This window comes from Gymnoscopelus braueri, assembly GCF_963280865.1.
Source record: "Gymnoscopelus braueri genome assembly, chromosome: 19".
Taxonomy (NCBI): domain Eukaryota; kingdom Metazoa; phylum Chordata; class Actinopteri; order Myctophiformes; family Myctophidae; genus Gymnoscopelus; species Gymnoscopelus braueri.
In genome coordinates this window covers 32,903,443-32,926,357 of record NC_137621.1, presented here as the reverse complement: position 1 = coordinate 32,926,357, position 22,915 = coordinate 32,903,443, and the positions used below count along the sequence as shown (strand labels likewise).

At 44.3% G+C, this 22,915-nt stretch overlaps 1 protein-coding gene across 1 annotated transcript; it reads right to left on the bottom strand.

Annotated features, from left to right (window-relative positions):
• Positions 1-1,207: 1,207 nt before the first annotated feature.
• Positions 1,208-22,792, bottom strand: map3k9 (mitogen-activated protein kinase kinase kinase 9; the record flags this gene model as incomplete). The annotated part of the gene is made up of 11 exons (XM_080414009.1): positions 1,208-1,661; positions 2,453-3,229; positions 5,454-5,566; positions 5,910-6,054; positions 7,139-7,261; positions 8,132-8,372; positions 8,874-9,049; positions 9,388-9,536; positions 14,876-15,056; positions 20,470-20,883; positions 22,399-22,792. 11 exons carry the CDS (start codon positions 22,790-22,792, stop codon positions 1,216-1,218), a joined length of 3,159 nt encoding a protein of 1,052 aa, XP_080270135.1. The 3' UTR covers positions 1,208-1,215.
• Positions 22,793-22,915: the final 123 nt, after the last annotated feature.

Sequence of the window (22,915 nt, the reverse complement as noted above, 5' to 3'; positions counted from 1 at the left end):
ATATATCTTTTGTTTTTATCATTATTAAGTACCTAGTGAAGTTTGCTGTCGTTTTTCACAAGTGTTTGGTACCACCACATTTGAGGGATCATTGCAAAACCTTTTACACATTATTCTAAGAACTAGACCGTGTCCGGCCTACTTGGGAACAATGCAAGTCGGGAACGATGCAAGTTGGAAATGTATGCCCCTAATGCATGCCCCACCATTGTACCCATTGTCTGTGTCCTTTTTATGCCCATTTATGGAGATTTCTGTATCTGTCTGTCTGTAGTCTCGCGGGCCAGACTGTTGCCTGCGACAATTTTCAAATGCTTCCGTCATACAGTCTGTAGCACGGAAGCTCTGAAAAAGATCAAGCGATAAAGCGGATGTGACGCCACCTCCCCGCTTCCGTTTCGTCTTTACAGTCGTGCAAATTTGTCCTAATACAAATAAAAATAATTAGAAATGGAAATTCTAAAATAAAGTACAGTATATAAAATATACTTTCGTGAACGGAAATGACGAACAGATGACAGCTTCCGTTCTCGGATTGGAGGTGTAGTTCCAGACTCTATATAGCATTCGGAGACTGTGGAATAGTTGTCTGGCTACACGAGACTAGTCTGTCTGTGTCCCTTTCATGCCCATATATGGAGTTCTGTGTCAGGCATGCCCAAATATGGAGTCTAGGCCAGTCTATGACATCATATTGATGACATCAGCGTACTCCAGATATGGGGATTTGCGGGTTTATCAATATTTTTGGGAGATCCACTGATTTGACCGACTTCCCACTCTGGTCCTTACCTTGAAGTCAATCAGTCCCATATCGGTTGGGTCGTGTTTTTGGACAACCGGATGTCCATATATGCCTACAGTATATGGGCGTATAGGTCCACTCGGCGGTTTTCGGTGACACATGCACCGAGTTTGAAATCGGTCGGTCAGATGGTTCTCGAGATATGTGAACTACAGACACACAAACATATGGACAGAGATTTCGCGCATTTATAGCAGGATATTAGCCGATATATCAACATTTTGTACTCCCTTAATATTGGTATCTACCCCAAAAATCCAGTATTTCTACTTATTTAATGAAAGAACAAAGTATGAATTATCTGCAAACAATCTTAACTCTTGTCTTAATCCAAAGCCTCATTGTTGTCCTAATGGAAAACAGGTATGAGGGCTGTTAACAGTACAGGGGAGAGGAGCAGAATCCAGGAGTTACGACCAATATCCTGGTCTATAGCGGTAAGGTGAGTCTTTGGGAAACTTGACCTCTGGTCTGCAGAGTGGCACTGTGCCATCTCGGCACTGTCCCTCATCCTGCCGGTCTAGCAGATTGTTGATCTTGCGTGGGGAGGGCGTTGGGGCCTCCATTGGGGTGGGCGGCACGGCCGCATCTCTGCCAAACTCCACAGTGGGAGGGGTCTCTGTGCTGGAGGACGTGTTGGCAGGAGACTCTCCGTTTCCCAGACTGTGTCCATTCCCTCTGGACCAAAACATGTCCCCACAACGAGCCCGGGGAGAGGGCCGTGGCCGGGCCACGAAGTCCAGGGTTTTAGGGCGCTCTGGGGCGCAGCGACGGCGCGGAGTAGGAGGAAACACCAGATTGGGGTCAGGCAACCGGGGTAACCCTGAACAGTCGTCCTTTAAAACCCTGAAACCACCTGTTGGGGGAAGCAGAGAATAACAGCCAATGATAAATGGAGTTGGGACAACAAATGTTCAGGCGGAGAACCACACCTTTGCTCCGCCCTACACACTAATCATGGGCACTACTTATACTCTGCCCAAACCACCCAGAATGCTCTATGCTTTTCCTCTCTCTCCTATCTCTCCTCCGCCCCATTCACCTCCATAGTTGCTCTTTTACCTGCTCTTCTCTTTCTTCCTCTCTCTCTAACTCTTTCGCTCTCTCCCACTTCTCAGGTTCCTGCTGGGGGTCACCACCCACCGTGCCGATGATGCGAACGACCTCCTCCCCAAAGACTCCTGGGTCAGCAACCCCCCCGGAACCTAAGCCCCTTCCCCTCGTCCATTCAATAAACATCCTTAATAACCTTTCTCAAAGGTGTGGTTCTTGACTCGTGAAGTGTGCTATCAACATAGACAATCCAGAAATCTAGTCAAAACGAATGAATGAAAAGATAATAGATATGAACATATTTTGGATATACAGTATCTCTATTATCTTTCATTGTTTAGATTTGAGTGATGACAGAATACGGATTGATTTCACAGGCTTTCTGAATAACTGATTATGGAACTACGTGCACAATGTTTATGATTGCATGGAATCTATGTGTGCATGATGTGTCATATCATCTCTCATTCTGTTTGGCATTAAACAGAGAACCACCTCTTGCAACTGCCCCAGTTTGGGGCTATGAAACCAGGCTTAATCAAACATGCATCTATACCAGTAACTAGAGAGGACAGACTCTCAATGGAACTCTACCTGTGTTCTCTAATGTTGTCTTTTCTGGTAATGGTTCGAGATTATTTGGCAGGCAGCTCTTCTTGATGGCTCCGTCTGAGGGGGTTCGACGTAAGCTACGTGAGGAACTCGGAGGGCAGGGTACGTGGGTTGGGGTGAGAGACTGGCGGGGGTTACGTTTGAAACTCTCGAGGTGAGTGTTGACCAGTGGGTTGACAGTAGGGGTATGCGGGGGCTGGAGATGTGAGACGGGAGGCAGCAGAGAATGCCGAGCCTGGGGTGATGAGAGACGACAGACCAGCAACTCCTCGCTGTCAGAGCGCAAGAGCGAGCGGGTCGAATTACAGTCAGACACGGACGATAGAGACATCAGCGTAAAAGAGGGAGGCACACGCTCAGGCAGCGAGGGCACGGACGGTTTCAGGGGGCTCTCCCGTCTGAACAGCTTCCGTGTCGGAGGGCTGGTACTCCGTCTCTGGCCCCCTGTTCTGTGGAAGAAGCCCTCCCATCTTGGTTTAATGTTCTCCTCAGGCTGGGTCAGTGATAGCAGGTTGAAGCCGAGTCCGACAGCCGCAAGCAGAGCCCCACAACCCAGCAGGACGAGCTCAGAGCGCCGCGCTGAACCTGGGCTCTTCCTACTCGGGCTCTTCCTACTCGGGGGCGTATCCGGAACCTGGGCACGGGGGCAGTACTCCCCTCCCTCACCTTCAGGGAGATGGGCCTCTCTGTGGAAGGGGATGCAGAGGTAGGATTGGGCAGGAGAGGCCCCTGGCTCAGTAGTGAAGCAGTCCTCATTCTCTGAAAAGAATACACAGAATGTTATAATGCGTGGGAGTCATTTCACTGAGGAGTATGCTCTGGGCAAACCATGTTGTATACTGTTCAAAACATTATCATATACAATGCTGTATAAAATTGGAAGATTAAAACTGTCCAGGTTAACAGACAGAGATGCTGGTGGACCGGTCTGCTGGGCGCGGGTGTAAAGAGAACTAAGGACTAATCATACACATATTATATTATCAAACAGATCTAAATGGGAGTAAAAGTGGCCAAAATGTTAGGAAACCAGGCATGCTAATTTAAATGTGAATGGGAATGTGACTGACACTCTCGCCTCCTTCAAGACCAGGAGAAAACTATGGGCAGGTATTGAACATGCATGCTCAACAACTCAACCCCGGAAATTAAATGGAATTTGGAGATACACCAGACACTAACTGGGTTTCCATTAAAACGTTTTCGAAAATATGAAGCGAATTTTCAGTCGGAAAAACTAAATGCGAAACTAAAATTATGCGATTATTGGGAGATAGTTCATGAAATAAGCAGTAGGTGGCACTATTTTGCCAGTCAGGTGAGAGGCATTTTATTGGACCCGAATTACTTTTTGGCGTTCTTTTATATGGACACGGACTGCCTGGTAGGCCATTGGGCTGCAAGTCCTCTAATTGTGCAAAGGCTGTGAAACGTTTCTTTTAATCAGGCTGTCTGATAATACTACTAGGCTAATAGACCAATTATTTGTTTACCAACATTGAGACTGGACGCACAGGTGATTGTTTCATGCAATCAATTCCCAACATATTTTTTTCGGGGTGCGCTGGTTTCAGTTCATTCAACCTCCTCTTGTGTGTTGGCTAGTGAGGCGCGTCCTAGCGAGACATGACAGAATGGGTTTCATTTGGTGCCGGCCTGCGCGCGCATACTGGTTCTTATCAGTGTAACATCGTCTGTTAAGGGGTTTATTGGGCCAAACTCACTGGTACAGTACCAGTTCTGTCGTATTTTACCTGCCTGAGCAACCAAGTTTAATACTTATAATGCAGGAATAACGTGGACACTGCTGGGCGCAACGATAGCCACAGCACTTGTTTTCAAGCAGTTACCATTGGTCCTTGACGAGTTTGACTTTATTTGGGCCACTGATCAAAGTTGGACTTGGATACAGTTATTAATTGCTACACATGAGGACAGAAACCATCACAGAATAAGAGCGAGGCTTTAATTAATGGAGCAGCAAATTGTGCACATTATGTCACGATGACATTATCTTATTAAGATCTCATCTTAAAGTGTACTTTATAGATAAGCATACGCCGGTCAGATGAGACACATACTATTTGACATGAATTAATATTTGACATCCTTTTGTCAGAAAATATTGATCTGTACTGCCTGGTTGCCCATTGTGCAGCCCACTGAAGTCTGCTGGTTGCGCAGAGAAACACAATTCAATCAGGCTGTTTGGAAATAGTAGCCTACAATTCATGAACGACATTAAGTAACTTGTCATTCCCTGAACCTATAATGTGGGTAAGCCGCGCTGTGCGCAACGATAGCCATGCACATCACTTTGGCTTGCCCAGTTACCATGGTCCTCCTTGACTGAAAATAAACCCAAAATTATGGACTTTATTTGGATCAAAGTTTCACCCGAGTTTCAAAGATGGATACAGTTCTTCTACATATGAGGACAAAAAGCATCACAGAATAAGTGTGAGACTTTAATTAATGGAACTGCGAATTGCGCGCATTAAACTCATTTATGAAGGTGACTATTATGATGAGATATGATCTTGTGTACTTTATAGAACAAAATTACAGTGGCATTCATTAGCCTAATTTTATCATCTGAATGTATTCGTTGATAGACCTACAGTTGAAATGTGGGCATATAGGCCTACATGCGTTCAGAAATGCGTTTGGTTGTTAAACCTGAGGTTTTATTTATGAATAATAACTATAGGCCTACTTAGTTAAAATACTAGGCTAATTTTAATACAAAATATTAAGCTATAAACTGTGCAAAATCGATAGTCATAGTTCAATACTTTCTACCTCAAAACGGAAAGTGTTTATTTGCGCAGTTAATTAAAATTTTCCTTGAAATCCACCTTATTTTTGGGAAATATGAAAAATTTCAAGTGTTTCCATTCAGGGATTTATGCGCAAAATCGAAAATGCACAGAAAACGGGTTGATGAAAACTCAATTAGTGATAATCCACCACTCTTCCTCACCCATTTCCACAAGACTTGGAACTCCGGGTACGGCTGGACTGTGTCTGGGTGACCTCCGCAGGTTAGGAGCACTACAAGACCGCTGCCTGCTGCCCTCGTGAGGGGGCTTGACACTGACAGATGATTAAAAGAAACAATCAGAAGCATTGTCTTGTAACACCAGTAGCACTGCATGGCCAATAAAGGCCTGATTGTTATTAGTCTCCTTTTCTCAAAGTGCTCAGCTCACGTGTTCTTGATGCCAACCAGGGTTGGGATCAATTCACTTTCAGTTTAATCGACTCAGTTGAAGTCAAATACTATGAATCTTTTTCCGTAGATAATATTTTCAAATTATATTTACCAAGAAAAATAATGCCAAAAAAGAATCCCAAGTAAGTGATAATTAATGCTCTATTAATAGAATTCAACCCCAATGTTCACCCTCATATGAAGCACTACAGTTGAGGTTCTTACCAGGCATCAGCGCTGTGTTCCCTGTATGGCCCCGACCCCCGGGCTCCCCGGCCCTTCTTTCGGGACCCCTTCCTCTCCCCTTCATCTTCATCCTGCAGGAAGCCAGTGTTCCGACCCCAGGGTGTACACCCCTCACCTGGGGTGACTACACAACAACAGAGGTTTTAATTCAGGAGATGAATTAAGTCAAACATTTAAGTGTTGTAGTTATAAATAATGAATGAGTGGCTCTACTTTGAAAAGACAGTATGCTATATGTAGGGGCTTTGGGAGACCACAGTCAGTTTACATTTCATTGTTTTCAAATGTACTGTGTGGAAATAAAATGCTCTGTGGCAAGAAAGACATTTGAATTCTAAACACCAATTAAGATAATTTCAATTTGATTACAAAATTCATATTCTTTGGCTACAATGATTCTAAATTGTTTGTTAGAAATGGTCGGTATTAGAATCAGGATTAGGATCAGTTGGCAGGATGATACCCACCAATCGCTGCAAGAAAAGCCAGAGCAGAGTGGAGCTGAACACTTGCTAACCTTCCAGATCCTTATCACCACACCAAACCCATGCCTAAACTACAATCTCCGGCAGTGTATCTCTGAGTATTGTCCTGTAAACCAATCAAATTCTAAGTTCTACCGGTATAACAGGAAATCTATGAATAAAATCCATGAATCTCTGTATGTATAGTACCCTAACCCTAACCCCTGATCCAATTGACAGTGAAGTCAATTGGATCAGGGGTTCTCCAGAACTATACCGCTCGGGTACGGGCATGCGTATGCTGTGAAACACTCTTCTGATCGACTTCACTCTTAGGGGGCCATGCCCCAAATGGGCATTGCACTAGTCCAGGGATGGACATCAAACAATGATGGAATTAATAATGGCTGTTTTTGATCAATTCATTTGATCTCCTCAATAGCCCAACATGATCACCTGGTAGTTCAATAAGAGGTGGTTGCCCCTTGCCCTTGCACTAGTCTATCTACAGTATAAAGTCAAGGTCTCTCTACCCGTCTGTCGTTCACATATCTTGCGAATCGTTCAACTAATCGACTCCACTCACACTTGGAGGGTGTATTGAGTGTGTGAAGTGTGAAGTCGAATGGGCACTGCACTAATGGATTCTATTCTAAAATCCAAAGACAGTGAAGATACATTTGATGCAATTAACTCAATTCAATATTCTGTTATGATTTGATTTTAACATGAAATGTTACTCACGCTGGATGGCTCTCAGCCGGGGGAGCATTGCAGGACTGTTTGGTGGGCTGGAACTGCTACCAAGCAAACTCCTGCGGCGGTCATGTGAGGGGGAAGCCTGGACTGTGATTTTGTGCTGAAAGTCTGAAACAGGACCAGGAATGTTGTTAGCATTCAATAATAGCACAATAATAATAAATAAATAAAAATAATCTTCTATCAATACATTCACAAAAGCTCTGTCTGTCTCTGGCATAACTCAGGCACCGTCCGACCGTCCGACCTCAAACTTGGTGGTGTGCAGTGTCGAGTGGGAATTCAGTTGGACGAACGTTTTCAGAGGACCAGAAAAGCAAGCATATCAGTATCGCGGGGATGTAGGCATCGACTTACCTGATTGGATAACCTGACCCATCGACTTCACGGATTGGATGAGTTTGCGTCACGCTTGTGCTTTGTGCCGCTGTTGATTGTACACGGCAAGTAGCGAGCGGTAGCGGTAGCGTGTACAATCAAACTCTATTTGCGTATGTACGTCATCAACACAATGTCAGCAGTTTCTGATGACAGCAGGGATACCCTGTATCTCCATTTAGATGATCTGTCGTATGGTACTGGTACTGGGTACCCACAACGGTTTATTGCAGAACCGGGTGGGGCATGCATTCCCAACTTAAATTGTTCCAGACCTGCATCGTTCCCGAGTAGGCCAGTGCCTGCGGATAGGATACCACACTGGGTACTCTTACAGTAACAACAGGTTCAGCGAGTACTCTGACAGCAGGTACAAGAGGTATTGCACTTAAATCATTCCCGATTTACATCGTTCCCAACTGGCTTGGTCCCCGAGTAAGGGATAATAATAATAATCACAAGGGAACCTCACATTATAAGAATTAATCTATATGATGTGAAGGTCACTATGTCCAACTCAAAGTGCAATTCATCAGTTTTAAAATGGGAGGGATAAATCAAGCAATTCAAGCATCAGTGATACAGCAAGGCCCACAGTACCTGAGGGCAGGCTGATCCTGTTTCCGTCCTTGAGTTTGAGGCGGCTGCGTCTGAACTTGCCCTGCCTGCTCTCCACGCGGGGCTTCTCCTGGTACAGCTGGTGGATGATGATGTTGAGCTCTCTTTCCAGGATGTGGATCTCACGCTCAGCCAGCTCCTGCTCTCGTCTCCTCAGGGCCTCCTCCTGACACTTCTGCTGCAGAGCCGCTCGGCTCAACTCCTCCTCCCATGACCGCAGCTCCTAACCAGCAAATCACATCCAAGGCAATAAATACTAAAACATAAGATGAAATCAACAATTACAACAACATGTCAAAGTTGCTGTAAGCCTAATACGCTACGTCAATACAATCAATGAAATGCACTCTAAGCGTCTACATTTTAATGTCTACAGGTAGGCACTCCAGCTCTACCCCCACAAAGAAAATCTTGTCAGGCCGAAATGTGCGTGCCCTATATGGGGAATTGCGCCATGAGCCATGGAATCCAGCGCAATTTCATTTACTGTATGACCTTCGATCATAGCGCCACCATGAGGCCAATTTGATGGTCATGGTCATGGTCTCATAGAGGTTCTTCCTTGACCTACTGGAAGTGTGCGCGCAAAGTTTCACACCGATCGGTCCAGCTGTGCCAGAGACACAAACACGGACGGACAGGGGTGAAAACAATCTCTGGCCTGGCGGAGGTAATTAATTATCAATAAATCAGTCTATTAATTGAGCAAGCAAGCAACCCCCACCTTTTCCTTGGTCCTTAGCTGATCAAACATTTCCTGTATCTCTATTTTCCAGTCGTTCTGCAGAGAGTGGAAGGAGTCTGCTGGCATCTCAAAGAAGCCAGACTCCTCAATAGCCGTGAGCTGGTCCAGAATACTTGTGAAAAGAGGCCGGGAATGAGGGTCTGGGCTCCAGCAGTCTGTGGTAAAGATTTAAATCAAAGTCCATGTGGCCTTCCAAAGTGTTTTATACAGTGAAAAGATAGTCCGTGTAGTCTTTTCTGATGCAATCTAAAAAAGCTTACTGTACTTTACACTTCTAAAACATCAATAGCATCTCTAAGCCGTCCATCACTTAGGACGTTGTTGAAGCATACAGTACTGTAGCTTTAAAAGTAGCTTGCTGACAGTGGATAGGCTTTTAAAATAGATGAGATCTCCAAAGAGAAGAGTCTTAGAACAGCACAGTGTGAGCATGCAGAAAGGAATGTGCAATAAATGTATAAAGATTGCGGGTAAAAGTTTCCTTCTTTCTTACCCTCCATAAGACGTGCAAAGGGCTCTGGGCAGGTTGAGGGGATAGGCAAAGCCAGCTTGTTCATAGCTACTCCATAAGCCACTGCTAGACCATCGATACCACGGAAAGGCACCTCTCCCGTTAGTAACTCCCACAGCAGAACACCATAGCTTGATTGATCATATTAAAAGAAAAACAGCAAAGAGTGGCAGAGATGTTGTGAACATTCAAAGAATTGATTATGGTGGACATTAGACAACAATGTGTAACTAGTAGCTACATTGTGGACAGCAGATACCCATTTCACACCCAGGGATGAACTTCTAGGTTGTTGATTGCATGATTTCAAACACTTGTGTGGAAGATGAAAGTGTGCAATACTATATCATCGCTGTCGGGCAGAAACCGTGTATATATCCATATTGCATCTTTTAGTTTTTGAGCGGTGTAGCCGCTCCTATAAGTGGGGTTGGGAATTCGTCTTTCCCTGTACTGTGATTGGCTGACCCTATTCACACCCTTTTCGCCGTACCGTGATTGGCTGACTCTATTCAGACCCTTTGCTTTGATTGGCTAGCGAGACGCATGATGAAATAATAACCTATAAATAGCACCACGCACTTCAAAAAAATCATTTTTTTTTAAGTGAGCTTCCATCACTGTGATGACCACTGTTCTGATTTCTAAGCAACAGTGGTCATCACTTGAGACTTGGTACTGCCAGACCCCTAGTGGTTGAAAGATCAGAGCGCTACGTCACGCTAAGCTTGGCCAATCAAAAAGAGGACAGAAGACAGACCTCTTTTATGCCCATGTATGGACGAAAGGGGGACAGACAAAGCCTCATGTAGGCCCGACCCCCTGGGTCTGGCAATAACACCGCTCACTTCACACTGGGTGTGATTTTTTTCATGAATTATTGCAATTATTACTTTGTTGTATCACGCATGTGTCATGCAAAAGTAGCGATGTGTAAAATGAGATGCGTTGTGAGCTATAATAATAACTAGACGCGTCGCAATTCAGGGCAATTGCAGAGTGTGGTTGCGCCGACGCGAGTCGCGGGTCGCTGCCGCCGGGACTCGAGGAATACGCTGGGAGGAATACCGTCGGAGGCTGCGCCAATTACATTGTCACGCAACTCCTGAGATCACTTGCGTTTCATTTTGAGAGGATTGGTCCCCCCAAAAAACATGTTTTTTGCATCAAAAGGTTACGTTTTTAGTATTTGTGGCGCCCCCTATGGATCAAAGTGGAAATTCTTTTGGGGATTTGTTGAGTAAACCACCCTTGACATGTGATTCAAATTTGGGATTGACTGGACGTTTGGTTCGTGATTTGTGGGCTTTTTTGTAAAACGGGCCCCTCCCGCTAACTTTGGAAGCCATTTACGGACGAAAAATTCTGTTTCGGTCCAGATTATCGCATGGGTCCAGAGATCATGTGTACCGATTTTTTTGAAATTTGGACAAAATATATGGGAGGAGGAGCTAAAAGTGTGTTTTGAAGAAAATTCAAAATGGCGGAAAATCTATCCTGACGCAAATGGGCATGGCCTATATGGGGAGTTGCGTCATGACCCAAGGAATCTAGGGAAAATAAATTTTGATTTTACGACCTACGGTTCAAGAGTTATAGGCCAAAACGTAAAGGGGGCTGTTATAGCGCCACCATGTGGCCGATTAGTGTAATTATTTTTTCAATAATTTTGGACTAAATTATGAACCTCCCCTCCAAATCTGGTAACTCTAGCTCTTACGGTTTCTGAGAAAAAAATACTTGAATTTGAGTTTTTTCACTTTTTCATTGAAGCGGATGGGGAAATTTAATGCACTAATAAATCAATATCAATTAAACTATTTAACCAATCTCTTAGCAAAATACAAGCGCACGATTCCCGGTCAAGACGGTCATTTTGACATATGGCACGACATTGGGGGATAAAAACTGTGGGAGGAGAGACGGTCTAAACTAAAGTTTATATACAATAATAATAAAGTGTGAGGATTACTATAGTCTGGTTGCCCTGTTAGGGCAACCACACTAATAATAACTAGACGCGTCGCAATTCAGGGCAATTGCAAAGTGTGGTTGCGCCGACGCCGGTCGTGGGCTGCGGCCGCCGGGACTCGAGGAATACGCTGGGAGGAATACTGTCGGAGGCTGCGCCAATTACATTGTCACGTCTCTCATGAGATCACTTGCGTTTCATTTTGAGAGGATCGATCCACCCCGAAATAATGTTTTTGCATTAAACGGTTACGTTTTGCGCATTTGTGGCGCACCCCTATGGATCAAAGTGGAAATGCTTTTGGGGATCCGTTGAGTAAACCACCCTTGACATGTGATTCAAATTTGGGATTGACTGGAGGTTTCGTTTGTGATTTTTGGCCTTTTTTGTAAAACGGGCCCCTCCCGCTAACTTTGGAAGCCATTTAAGGACGAACCGTAAGGACTATCAAAATTCAGCTTGGAGACGTTTATCGCATGGGTCCAGAGATCATGTGTACCGATCTTTGTGAAATTTGGACAAAATATGTGGGAGGAGGAGCTAAAAGTGTGTTTTGAAGAAAATTCAAAATTGCGGAAAATCTATCCAGACGCAAATGGGCGTGGCCTATATGGGGAGTTGCGTCATGACCCAAGGAATCTAGGGGAAAATAAATTTTGATTTTACGACCTACGGTTCAAGAGTTATAGGCCAAAAGGTAAAGTGGGCTGTTATAGCGCCACCATGTGGCCGACTGGTGTGATTTTTTTTAAAATAATTTTGCAATAATCTATTAACCTCCCCTCCAAGTCATGTAACTGTAGCCCTTATGGTTACCGAGAAAAAAATACTTGAATGGGAGTTTTTGCAATTCCCATTAAAGTGGATGGGGAAATTTAATGCACTAATAAATCAATATCAAAAAATCTATCCAGACGCAAATGGGCGTGGCCTATATGGGGAGATGCGTCGTGACCCAAGGAATCCAGGTGAAAAGAAATTTTGATTTTATGACCTACGGTTCAAGAGTTATAGGCCAAAACGTAAAGGGGGCTGTTATAGCGCCACCATGTGGCCGATTAGTGTAATTATTTTTTCAATAATTTCAGACTAAATTATGAACCTCCCCTCCAAATCTGGTAACTCTAGCTCTTACGGTTTCAGAGAAAAAAATACTTGAATTTGAGTTTTTTCACTTTTCCATTAAAGCGGATGGGGAAATTTAATGCACTAATAAATCAATATCAATTAAACTATTTAACCAATCTCTTAGCAAAATACAAGCGCACGATTCCAGGTCAAGATGGTCATTTTGAGATATGGCACAACATTGGGGGAAACTGTGGGAGGAGAGACGGTCTAAAGTATTGTTTATCTAGAAAGATTAATATGATAGTATCCCTAGAACTATAGTCTGGTTGCCCTGTTAGGGCAACCACACTAATAATGACATTCACAAAATTCAGAAAATAGGGACACCAGCTTTAAAGTGGTTCAGTCTGTGGTTTCTATACATATTTAACCAATGAAAAGTATTAACAAGTGCTGGTGAGTTAATAGTAACTACATTGGATCCACTGGAACAAAGGTTCTGTTTTGGACATACAAGGTTTCCCACCGACAGCAACGATATGGACATCAAGCAGGGTGTTCCTGAAATAAACCATGTGCTGCTCACCTAGCAGGCCTTTCCCAGATGAATAAAAGGTTAAAACAAAATAAATTAATGCCATGGCTTTTGGATTCCACCTAGTAAAACATCAGCTTCAAACAGAGAGGATTGATGAGCTGAGTAAATGACCTCAGTCGCATGCTAGTGGATACAGCCGATATACTACTACGGTATATCAAGGTCAGATCTACTGTGCCACCACAAATGGAGGGAATGCACACGTTGTCTACTTATGGGCAACTACAGTATGGCACAAAACAGTAGAAATGGGCAAAGACTGTATGCACAGACATAGACATACTGTACTGATTCTGGGTGACTGATCACGTCCATAATATCACTCATTTGAATAACATTCAATGCTGTTTACCATGACTTAACATATAGGGAAGTTTTTGTAGAATAAAAGAAAACTCACAATAGCTAAAACTTCAAAAATAAAACTCCTCAGGACATTAGCCCCTACTGTCACTACTGCTGTACTGCACACTGCCTCCTTGACTTTTAACCTATCACCCTTTAATCCCATTGTAGCGCGGGAAACCCCACAACAGTCAGAAATAGCTAAGCTGGCCAGTTAATACCATTTCCCTTAACTCTCCCTGTGGACTGAGCTTGGCTCTTAACAATGCAGCTCAATATGCAGGACACACAGGTGTAACCACACGGATTGGAACCCGGTTCTTGCACGCGGGACACCAAACTTCTACCACTCATCCAAAGGGCAATTCCCCCATGCCAAAGGAGATATTGGGCTTCAGGCAGGGCCACTCTACAACATTCACCCTCCCGCATGGGACACCAAACATCTACCCATCATCCAAAGAGGAATCCCCCATGTCCAAGGGAGATATTAGCTTTCTGGTATTCAGGCAGTGATACTCTGCTACACAGGCACTTGAGTCTTGAATATACAGAGTGAACAAAAATGTTAACCTAAATATAAATTGCAGACCCCGTGTTTTGCCCTCCAACTGTGCCAATATGCCATCCTGTGTGCTGCATCTGTTTAGATTTTATTCAGTATGCACCACGAGGTACAGTATGAAAATAATTCTAGTGGAAAAACTGAAATGAGTGTTAAATAAGATGTGCTCCTCGGAGCACAGGTCTCCGCCAGGTCAGGTTGCAGCACGTCCTGCAAAGCTTAGCCTATGGGCGGTGCTGGAGATTAGCTGGTGACTGACGGACACACACACACACACACACACGGACGGACGGACAGACAGGGGGTAAAACATACTCTCCACCAAACCTTCGGCCTGGCGGAGACAATAATATTTTATCATACAAGTAAATAATGACAAAATGCCCCCCATATCTTCTCATACTGTGTGAAGGCACGTAAGGACTGAATAGTGTCTATTGTATGCCACTGTCCTTCTGCACTGTATGACATTCCTTTAGCCATAGTGACATCACATCCTAGTACGTGCGAATAGGGGAAGGAAATCAACGCGTATAAGAGTGGCTTGGGAGCTTGAAAAATCTTTATTTGGACATCCCATCTCCCTTTTTCATTAAGATGGTAGTTGTTGCAGGTCCCTGTACTACTTGACCAAAGTTTTGCGCTAGGACAGAAGATATCACTAATGTGTCCCACAAACGCTGTACCTGTGTTTGCACCTCCAAGACAATGGCAGATTTGGCCAGTCCCCTAAAACCCATATGCGTGTCTTAAATAATACCGTTGTTCCTATTGTTGTACTTGTAATCAGTTAGCTTATCAACATGTCTCTCAACTACACCAATGCAAACCAAACAACTGTCTGGATGTTTATTGTATTTGCAACAATACGGAAAAAAGAGATGCAGTTTGCAGCTGCATCTGTCCCCCTTCTGCCCACCTCCAGACGTCGCTACCCTTGGAGAAGGTGGATGATCGGATGACCTCGGGAGCCATCCAGGCGTAGGTGCCTGCGGCGCTCATCTTGGTGGTACGGTGCCACTCCCGCGCCAGGCCAAAGTCTGTGATCTTCAGAGTCTTGTTACTAAGGTCGTCCATCTCAACCCTCTCAAGGATTAGTACTGGTGGTATACAAAGCATCCAAGAGAGGGAGGAGAGGAGATGATGGTGGGGGGGATGATGCAGAGGTTGAGGGTGGTTGAGGGTGGTCAGTTTGGAGGATGGGGGGTGAAGGGTGATGAGGACCAAGGATTGAAATGTTGGGAGTAGTACAGCGGGCAGGATCCGACCATGGAGGTGAAAACAATGTATGTGGGAATGCAAAGATGGGACAACATGGGAAATTAACAAAAACAGGGTGCAGTTGGTGGGAGGCCATGATGAAAGGATTGGAAGGATGAAAGCAGGAGAGATAAGAAGAGAGAAAGAAAAAACGAGAGAGGAAACCATGAAACAGTGAGCCATTAAGACACAGAAAAGAGCACAGATGAAAAATACAGGACTTGATCAATGCTAACAGTCCCAGTCAGTAGGTAGACCAGTGTAACTGCAAAAAAATGTGGTACACCCTTTTGCAACAGTAAGGCACTAGAATACAGCCAAGAGAAGCTCTACCACCTAACCACATGCTCTTCCCCATTCAACTGTACAGATTAGACATGAAATGAATGGATGTTTAATTTAATACATTAAAAACAATACAGCCATTCAATAATACTGCTCTGTAAGTGCAGAAAACGGGCATACTTTGGCACTCCTGTTGCAGGGGTAGGCTGTAGAAAACACCTCAATATCCATGCACAAGAGCAAAACCTGCTCTCTCCACCCAACCACATGGGCTCCCCCATTCAGCTGTACAATGCCAGGCCATCTGCTGTGGCTATACCCAGTAGGGAGGGTGTGTCTACAAGCTGTGGTGCACATCAAGGGACCCTTCATCTGCTGCTCATGTGGCTCTGCTGTTACTGTTCCAAAGAAACTAAATCCCAACATGTGGTGCAAGGAAATCCTGGCTCTGTGTCGCCCAATGGGAAGAGCATGGCACAAAAAACTGTCCATGGTTAGGGGTTGCCAATTGCCATCCCTCCCTTGGGGCCACCCATGCTACAATTGCATGCACAAAACAGAAGCATCCACCAAATGGCAGATGTTAGGTTAAACATGGTGGGTCACAGAAAAGGGTGGAGGTTAATTACCCAAAAGTATTGCCCTCTCAAGATATAAACAAAAAAAAAATCAGTGATTAATTACAGAAATGATTAGATATAAAAAGAGAATTAAAGGAGTAGTTCACCCAAAAAAAATCTTATTTTCTATCAATTACACACCCCATGAAGCATTGAATTCATGGAGATTTTTTTGTTTTTGTCGCATTCCTGAGCCAATAATTTGATAACCGGCGGAAAGATGCTAATGCATCCGGTAGGAGACTCAAAGGAGACTCTTTGTGTCTCCTACCAGAGAGACCACCGGTCATCAAATTATTGGCTTAGGAATGCGACAAAAACTAAAAAATCTCCATGAATTCAATGCTTCATGGGGTGTGTAATTGATAGAAAATAAGTATTTTTTTTGGGTGAACTACTCCTTTAACAGAAAGGACTTTCGTTTTTTATGTAACACAAAACTCTGTTCTTGAAGCATGGAGTTCTTGTCACTGTGAAGATTAATAGTTTGCCTCATAAGCTTGTTTTACCCCACATGTAATCTAAAAAAACCAACCCAGCTCAGCTCTCCACCACATTTCCCCCGTCAGCAGAACTACATGTCTGATGATTCCAAGGATTTGATGCATGTTGCTAAAATACAGATTTTTACAGACAGCTACTGAAGCCAGTGAGAGCAGACGCGCTCTAGCTACAGTCAGGTGTTGATTAGATGTTGTACCATAGTTGCAGGTATGCACAAGAACAGCATATGGAACTAGACGCGTCGCAATTCTGGGAAATTGCAAAGTGTGGTTGCGCCGACGCCGGTCGCGGCCGCCGGGACTTGAGGAATACGCTTGGAGGAATACCGTCGGAGGCCGCGCGACGTGCCATTCGAATTTGGTGATGATTGGATCCTGCGTTCATGATACATGGCGTTTTGATTTTAAGAAATAGGCCCCTCCCACTAAATAAATAGGCCCCTCCCACAAATGTAGCGGGCCAATGACATCGTCCTGTAACTCCTGAGATCACCTGCTTTTCATTTTGAGAGGAGTGATCCCCCCAAAAATCATGTTTTTGCATCAAACGGTTACGTTTTGTGCATTTGTGGCGCCCCCTGTGGATCAAAGTGGAAATGCTTTTGGAGATTCGTTGAGTAAACCACCCTCGACATTTGATTCAAATTTGGGATTGACCGGACGTTTCGTTCGTGATTTTTGGCCTTTTTGGTAAAACGGGCCCCTCCTACTAACTTCGGAAGCCATTTACGGACGAACGGTACGGACTATCAAAATTCTGTTTCACTCCAGATTATCGCATGGGTCCAGAGATCATGTGTACTGATTTTTGTGAAATTTGGAGAAAATATGTGGGAGGAGGAGCTAAAAGTGTGTTTTGAAGAAAATTCAAAATGGCGGAAAATCTATCCTGACGCAAATGGGCGTGGCCTATATGGGGAGTTGCGTCATGACCAAAGGAATCTAGGGGGAAAGAGATTTTTATTCTAGGACCTACGGTTCAAAAGTTATAGGCCAAAAACGTAAAGTGGGCTGTTATAGCGCCACCATGAGGCCGACTGGTGTAATGTGTTTTTTAAATAATTTCGGACTAAATCATGAACCTCCCCACCAAATCTGGTAACTCTAGCTCTTACGGTTTTAGAGAAAAAAATACTTGAATTTGAGTTTTTTCACTTTTTCATTAAAGTGGATGGGGAAATGTAATGCACTAATAAATCAATATCAATAAAACTATGCAACCAATCTCCTAGCAAAATACAAGCACACGATTCCCGGTGAAGCCGGTCATTTTGACATATGGCACTAAATTGGGAAAAATAAACTGTGGGCTGTGATACAGTTAGAAATATTGTTTATCTATAAATAAAGAAAGAATAAAGTTTATCTATAACAATAGTCTGGTTGCCCATTCGGGCAACCACACTAATAATAGCCACACCTCTGTCACAGGGCTTCGTAAAGTGTAACAGACTAAAGGAGGGGTTCCATCCATTTTAATGCAAAACACTAGATCCGAATACTGCAGTCCTGTGTGTGCTCATAATCTACTATATAAAGTTCAAGTTGTGGTGGATGGGTGGTGTCTGTAGCGGGCACACAGATATGTCCACATATGGCCTGGACATTTGCGACGTGTTGTCAACGCAAACAGAGAGAGAGAGGGAGGGAGGGGGAGAGGGAGGAGGGAGACAGCGGGAGAGAGCCTATTTCACCCAAACCACAACCCAACCAATGGCGACCATTGTTGAGTAGTAGTGTACCCGAACCTTAACACAGTGATCAAGACCAAAACAACGCGTTGTCAGCACGATAACCCTGGTGGCAACAGTCAGAGCAAGCTGATAACGTAAATAAACCAAAGAGGCTTAAATGGAAGGAGACAATACTATAACTCTATTTAAAAGGAAGTGATTTTTTTTGGTTCAAGTAATAATTAAATAGCGAGTCCCAACCTGTGGGCTGGCATTTCAAATCATTGGAAAAACACAATGATTTTAAAATAATAATGTTAAAAAGATGTCATGGTATTCTGTCTTTAAAACCTTGAGAAATGGGCCATGACTGTGACTGAACAAACACTCTATAGCAATGATTACTATCAGAATATAGTGCTTTAACCTTTTAATACAAAACTTTTTGTTTTAACCAAAAAATATCACTTACCCTACCTTTAACCACTAGCATCTCCATTCTGGGCATGTCATAATTGGCGAACATTCAGCGAAAATATAACATCTACAAGCTTACAATGCATTGTGTTACAACACGTAGTGAGCTTGTAGATAGGCAAAGAGATTTGGTGTGGAGGGAAAAAAGAACTAGGCCAAGAATAGAGCGCTGGGTGGCGGACTCCGGTCAATGAAGTATATTCACAGTGCTCGGGTGGTTCGAATCCACCGTGGTGCATCCGGCTTTGTCGGTGTCTATGCGAACACAAATGGCTTGTGTTCGGGGGAGGGAAGCCGGGAGGGTGATACTGGTCATTGCACATTACTCCTACGGGCTGGGGCGGCACCTGCCCACCCCATCAGATGGGTGGGCAGCAAATGCTTTAGAGATTCTCAAGTGGGTCCGATCTCAAAAACCGCTGCTATAGTATTTGTTCAGTCAGTTTCCCTGTCTCTCCAGCTCTTAAAATAAATCTTCAGGTCGGGATACAAATGTTATCCAATCAGGAGAGAGAACTATTACTGTACATGGGATACAGGAAATGTGAAATTTGAAGTGCTGGGGAAAAAAGGAGCAGAGATAATTGGAACTAATAAATTATCTTTGTGGGGCTCTCTCTCCTGATTGGATAAAATTGGTATCCCAACCTGAAAATTTATTTTCTGTTTACTGAAGAGCTGCACCCCCTTTAATGTTCAATCATACTGACACATAAAGGGGAAGAATTGTTGTTCTTCTATCCTTAATGCTTTAGTTTATATGATTATCAACAAATAAATTGAACCAAGTAATAAGTATCCTGCATTAAAGCAAAACCTAAGCTTTATCTATATTCAAAATGTTAATGTTTTTATTTATCACTTAATGTTTTACGGTCTAATGATCACTGCCAGGCTGATTTTGTTTGTGCCCCTGTTCGTGTATCTGTGTGTCTGCCTGTGTGAAGCTAAACTCGGACACCACTGGATCCATCCATTCATTTTGATGCTCGAGTGGGTTTGTATATTGTGGGTTCGAGAGCTACATTGTCTTATACATTTATTAAAAGGGCCACTGTAGTCATGTCGATGTGAATGACATTGATTTTGTGCCTGACTTCCAATAAACATAATATAACAATAATATAATAATTATTAATAATATAATTATTAATAATATAATTATTAATAATAAAATAAAATAAAATAAAAGGGCCACTGTGCCCAGGATGTCAACTAGTTAGATTGGCTTAACACTCAGAAGCAGTCAATTGTACTCAAAGGCCTCCGCTAATCACTGGAGGATAGACCAGTGGCAAACAAGAAGCTTGTTGCATATGTTTGTTGAGCGTCCAATAGGAAGCCTGGGGCAGAGGACTGGACAAATCCTTGGTAATAGGCTTGGGATTTAGGGGATCCAGAGTAAAATGCAAGATTACAACAGACCCACAAACATGCATGCAAACTGCTTTTTCCTTTCTACACCCCTTTGCAACTGTCTTTCTGTCCACTAGGCCACCCTGCAGCCTTTACAAAAACATGGAACCCTTTTTTAGCTCTGGGTTATGCATATTGTTGCACGTCATGTTGTTTTGATTTTAAATCTTGTTATTTTGATTACAAAAATGACAATTACTTTGCATATAGGCTATCGCCACCAGCAGAGCATTCCACCATACCCCTGTCATTGGCATACACACTACACAGATGACTTACTGTTGCTGGACTTGAGGTCTCTGTGAATGATGGGAACAATGGCCTCGCTGTGGAGGTAGAGCATGGCACGAGCTATCTGCACAGCCCAGTCCACCAGTGTGCATGGTGGGATGCGCTTCCCGGAGAGGGCCCTGTTGAGGGGGCCGCCCCTTGCGAGCTCCATGACCAGACACAGGTTGGGCTCCTGCAGGCAGACTCCCAGCAGGGCCATGATGTTGGGGTGGTGGAGCATGGCAAACAGCTTGGCCTCCTGGCGAACACTCTCCAGGGTCTGGCCCGCGTCCTCATCAGGGTCCCGGCGTGCCGCTTTCACGGCTACGTCCGCGCCACGCCACACAGCGCGGTACACCTTGCCGAAACCACCCACGCCAATCATCTCCTCAAGGGTGAGCTCTGAGAAGTTGATCTCCAACACTGAGGGCGAGAGGAGACACAGGAAAAGGTAGACCTTTATTGATCCTGCAGGGCAAATTCAGTTTCACCCAGCTGATGGTTGCTCAAGATAGTCAAAATGAGAGACACGTTGCTTGATAGATATTTATCCTAAGTGCTTGAGTCCAAGGTCAGTTATTGTTATGTATGATGAATCGAGAGCATGTTGCCACTTGCCGGAGGCTCAGTGTCTGCGCTTTGTCTGTACACTTAGTATAGGCATACATTCATGTTGTGTATTTTCCTACTAGGCCTCTAAGCAGACTGACCTTGATAAATATTTCAGGTGGTATGGTATGTGAAAGTAGGTCACCTGCCTCCGAGCATGAGCAATAGAAATAATGTTCAGACAGCAAAGACAGTGGAAGTAATACAACACACCCAAACTAGGGATCTCATCCCAGTCATAAGAATGCAGCCTTAAACACAAGCTCTATTTTCCTCTCTCTTTTTTTTGGAAATAATCATCGAAAAAAGCCAATCTACGTAGCTCACATGCATTATTAGCCATGGTTCACATGACGCTTGTATGACAGTCATGTTTCAGGGCTAATGCATCATCTGCTATCAGGGTTAAAAGTGGTTAAAATACACTGGTCAAATATTACATTTGATGGACCAATAACCAGGAGATGGGTACTAAATACTAGACTGGACCTGTATGCTCAAAGGCATTTCCACAGGATCAATTTGGCACATAATTTGTTTTATAAAGGCCAATCAGAATGAGAGTGCTTTCACATGTAGCTCCAGTGCAGCACAATTGAGCAGATTTTGCTTATGTCTACTTGATCTAGCTGAGCCCAGGGCCTTGGCTTGGCATTTCACAGCATAAGCTTTTTCTTCAGAGGCACAATTCGATAATGGACCCCTTTTCATTGCTCTCCTGCAGCTCCAGTGGCTGTGGAGCATCATCAGTATCTGTGCCCAGAACAGGGATGCTTAACAGTAAAAGCAAGCTAATTGATGCCATTGCTTCATTAGAGCATGATGACAAAGGCTCACACACACACACACACACACACACACACACACACACACACACACACACACACACACACACACACACACACACACACACACACACACACACACACACACACACACACACACACACCTAATGAAGCTATGGGATGTGTATGGCTGGCAGTGACGTAGGGCCGGGCTGCTCTGGCTTGCTGAGGATGCGACGCACAATGTGCAATGAAATTCGAGAAGCAAGGCGGGGTGTATTGATGGAGCGCGGCCGACTGCCTTGTTTGACAGGCAGCAATATGATGAATAATGGTGCTGAGGATGGCCCTCACTGAGGATGCTTTGGTATTTACAACAGGCCTACTAAAGTGCAATGCGCCTAGTAGCCTATCAACATGACATAGCAGTCTCAATGTGGGTTTCTCAGACCAAAAACAAGGATGTATGTACTGGAACTTAATGCAACATTTTAGGGATATGCTCATTTCATTATCTGGTACGGCAGCACAATGGGATACTCACGGTGCAGATTAGGTACCGAGTAATCCGAGTACTGCTGCTCTGAAGTGTCCCGTATTTTCTCCGAAATGCCATTTCCAATGCTGACATAATTACAGGGGAAAATGCCCACCCGGTCCGCTATCATCCCGGTCCACCAGCCCTCGTCTCCCGACACCAGGGAGTCCTTGGACAGGACCTCCACCAGGTCGCCCTGCTGCAGGCTGAGCTCGTCGTCCGCGCGCGCCTCATAGTCGAACACCGCCGTCCACGGACCACCGGGGCTGGCCGGCGCGGCAGCCGGCGGCCCGTGCTCCGGCGTCGGCCAGCGAAACACATCCACGTCGGTGTCATCTGATGAAGGAATAGAAGCCTTGGGACTCGCGCTATCGTCCAAAGCGGGTTTGAAGACATCCATTGAAGCGATCCATAGGGGCGACCTGAATCACTGCAGGCGCATAGTACACCTGACGATGCGGGGAGCGACGGTCGGAGCACCCTGCATACTGAACCTAGTGGCTTCCTCCACTGCAGCTATAAT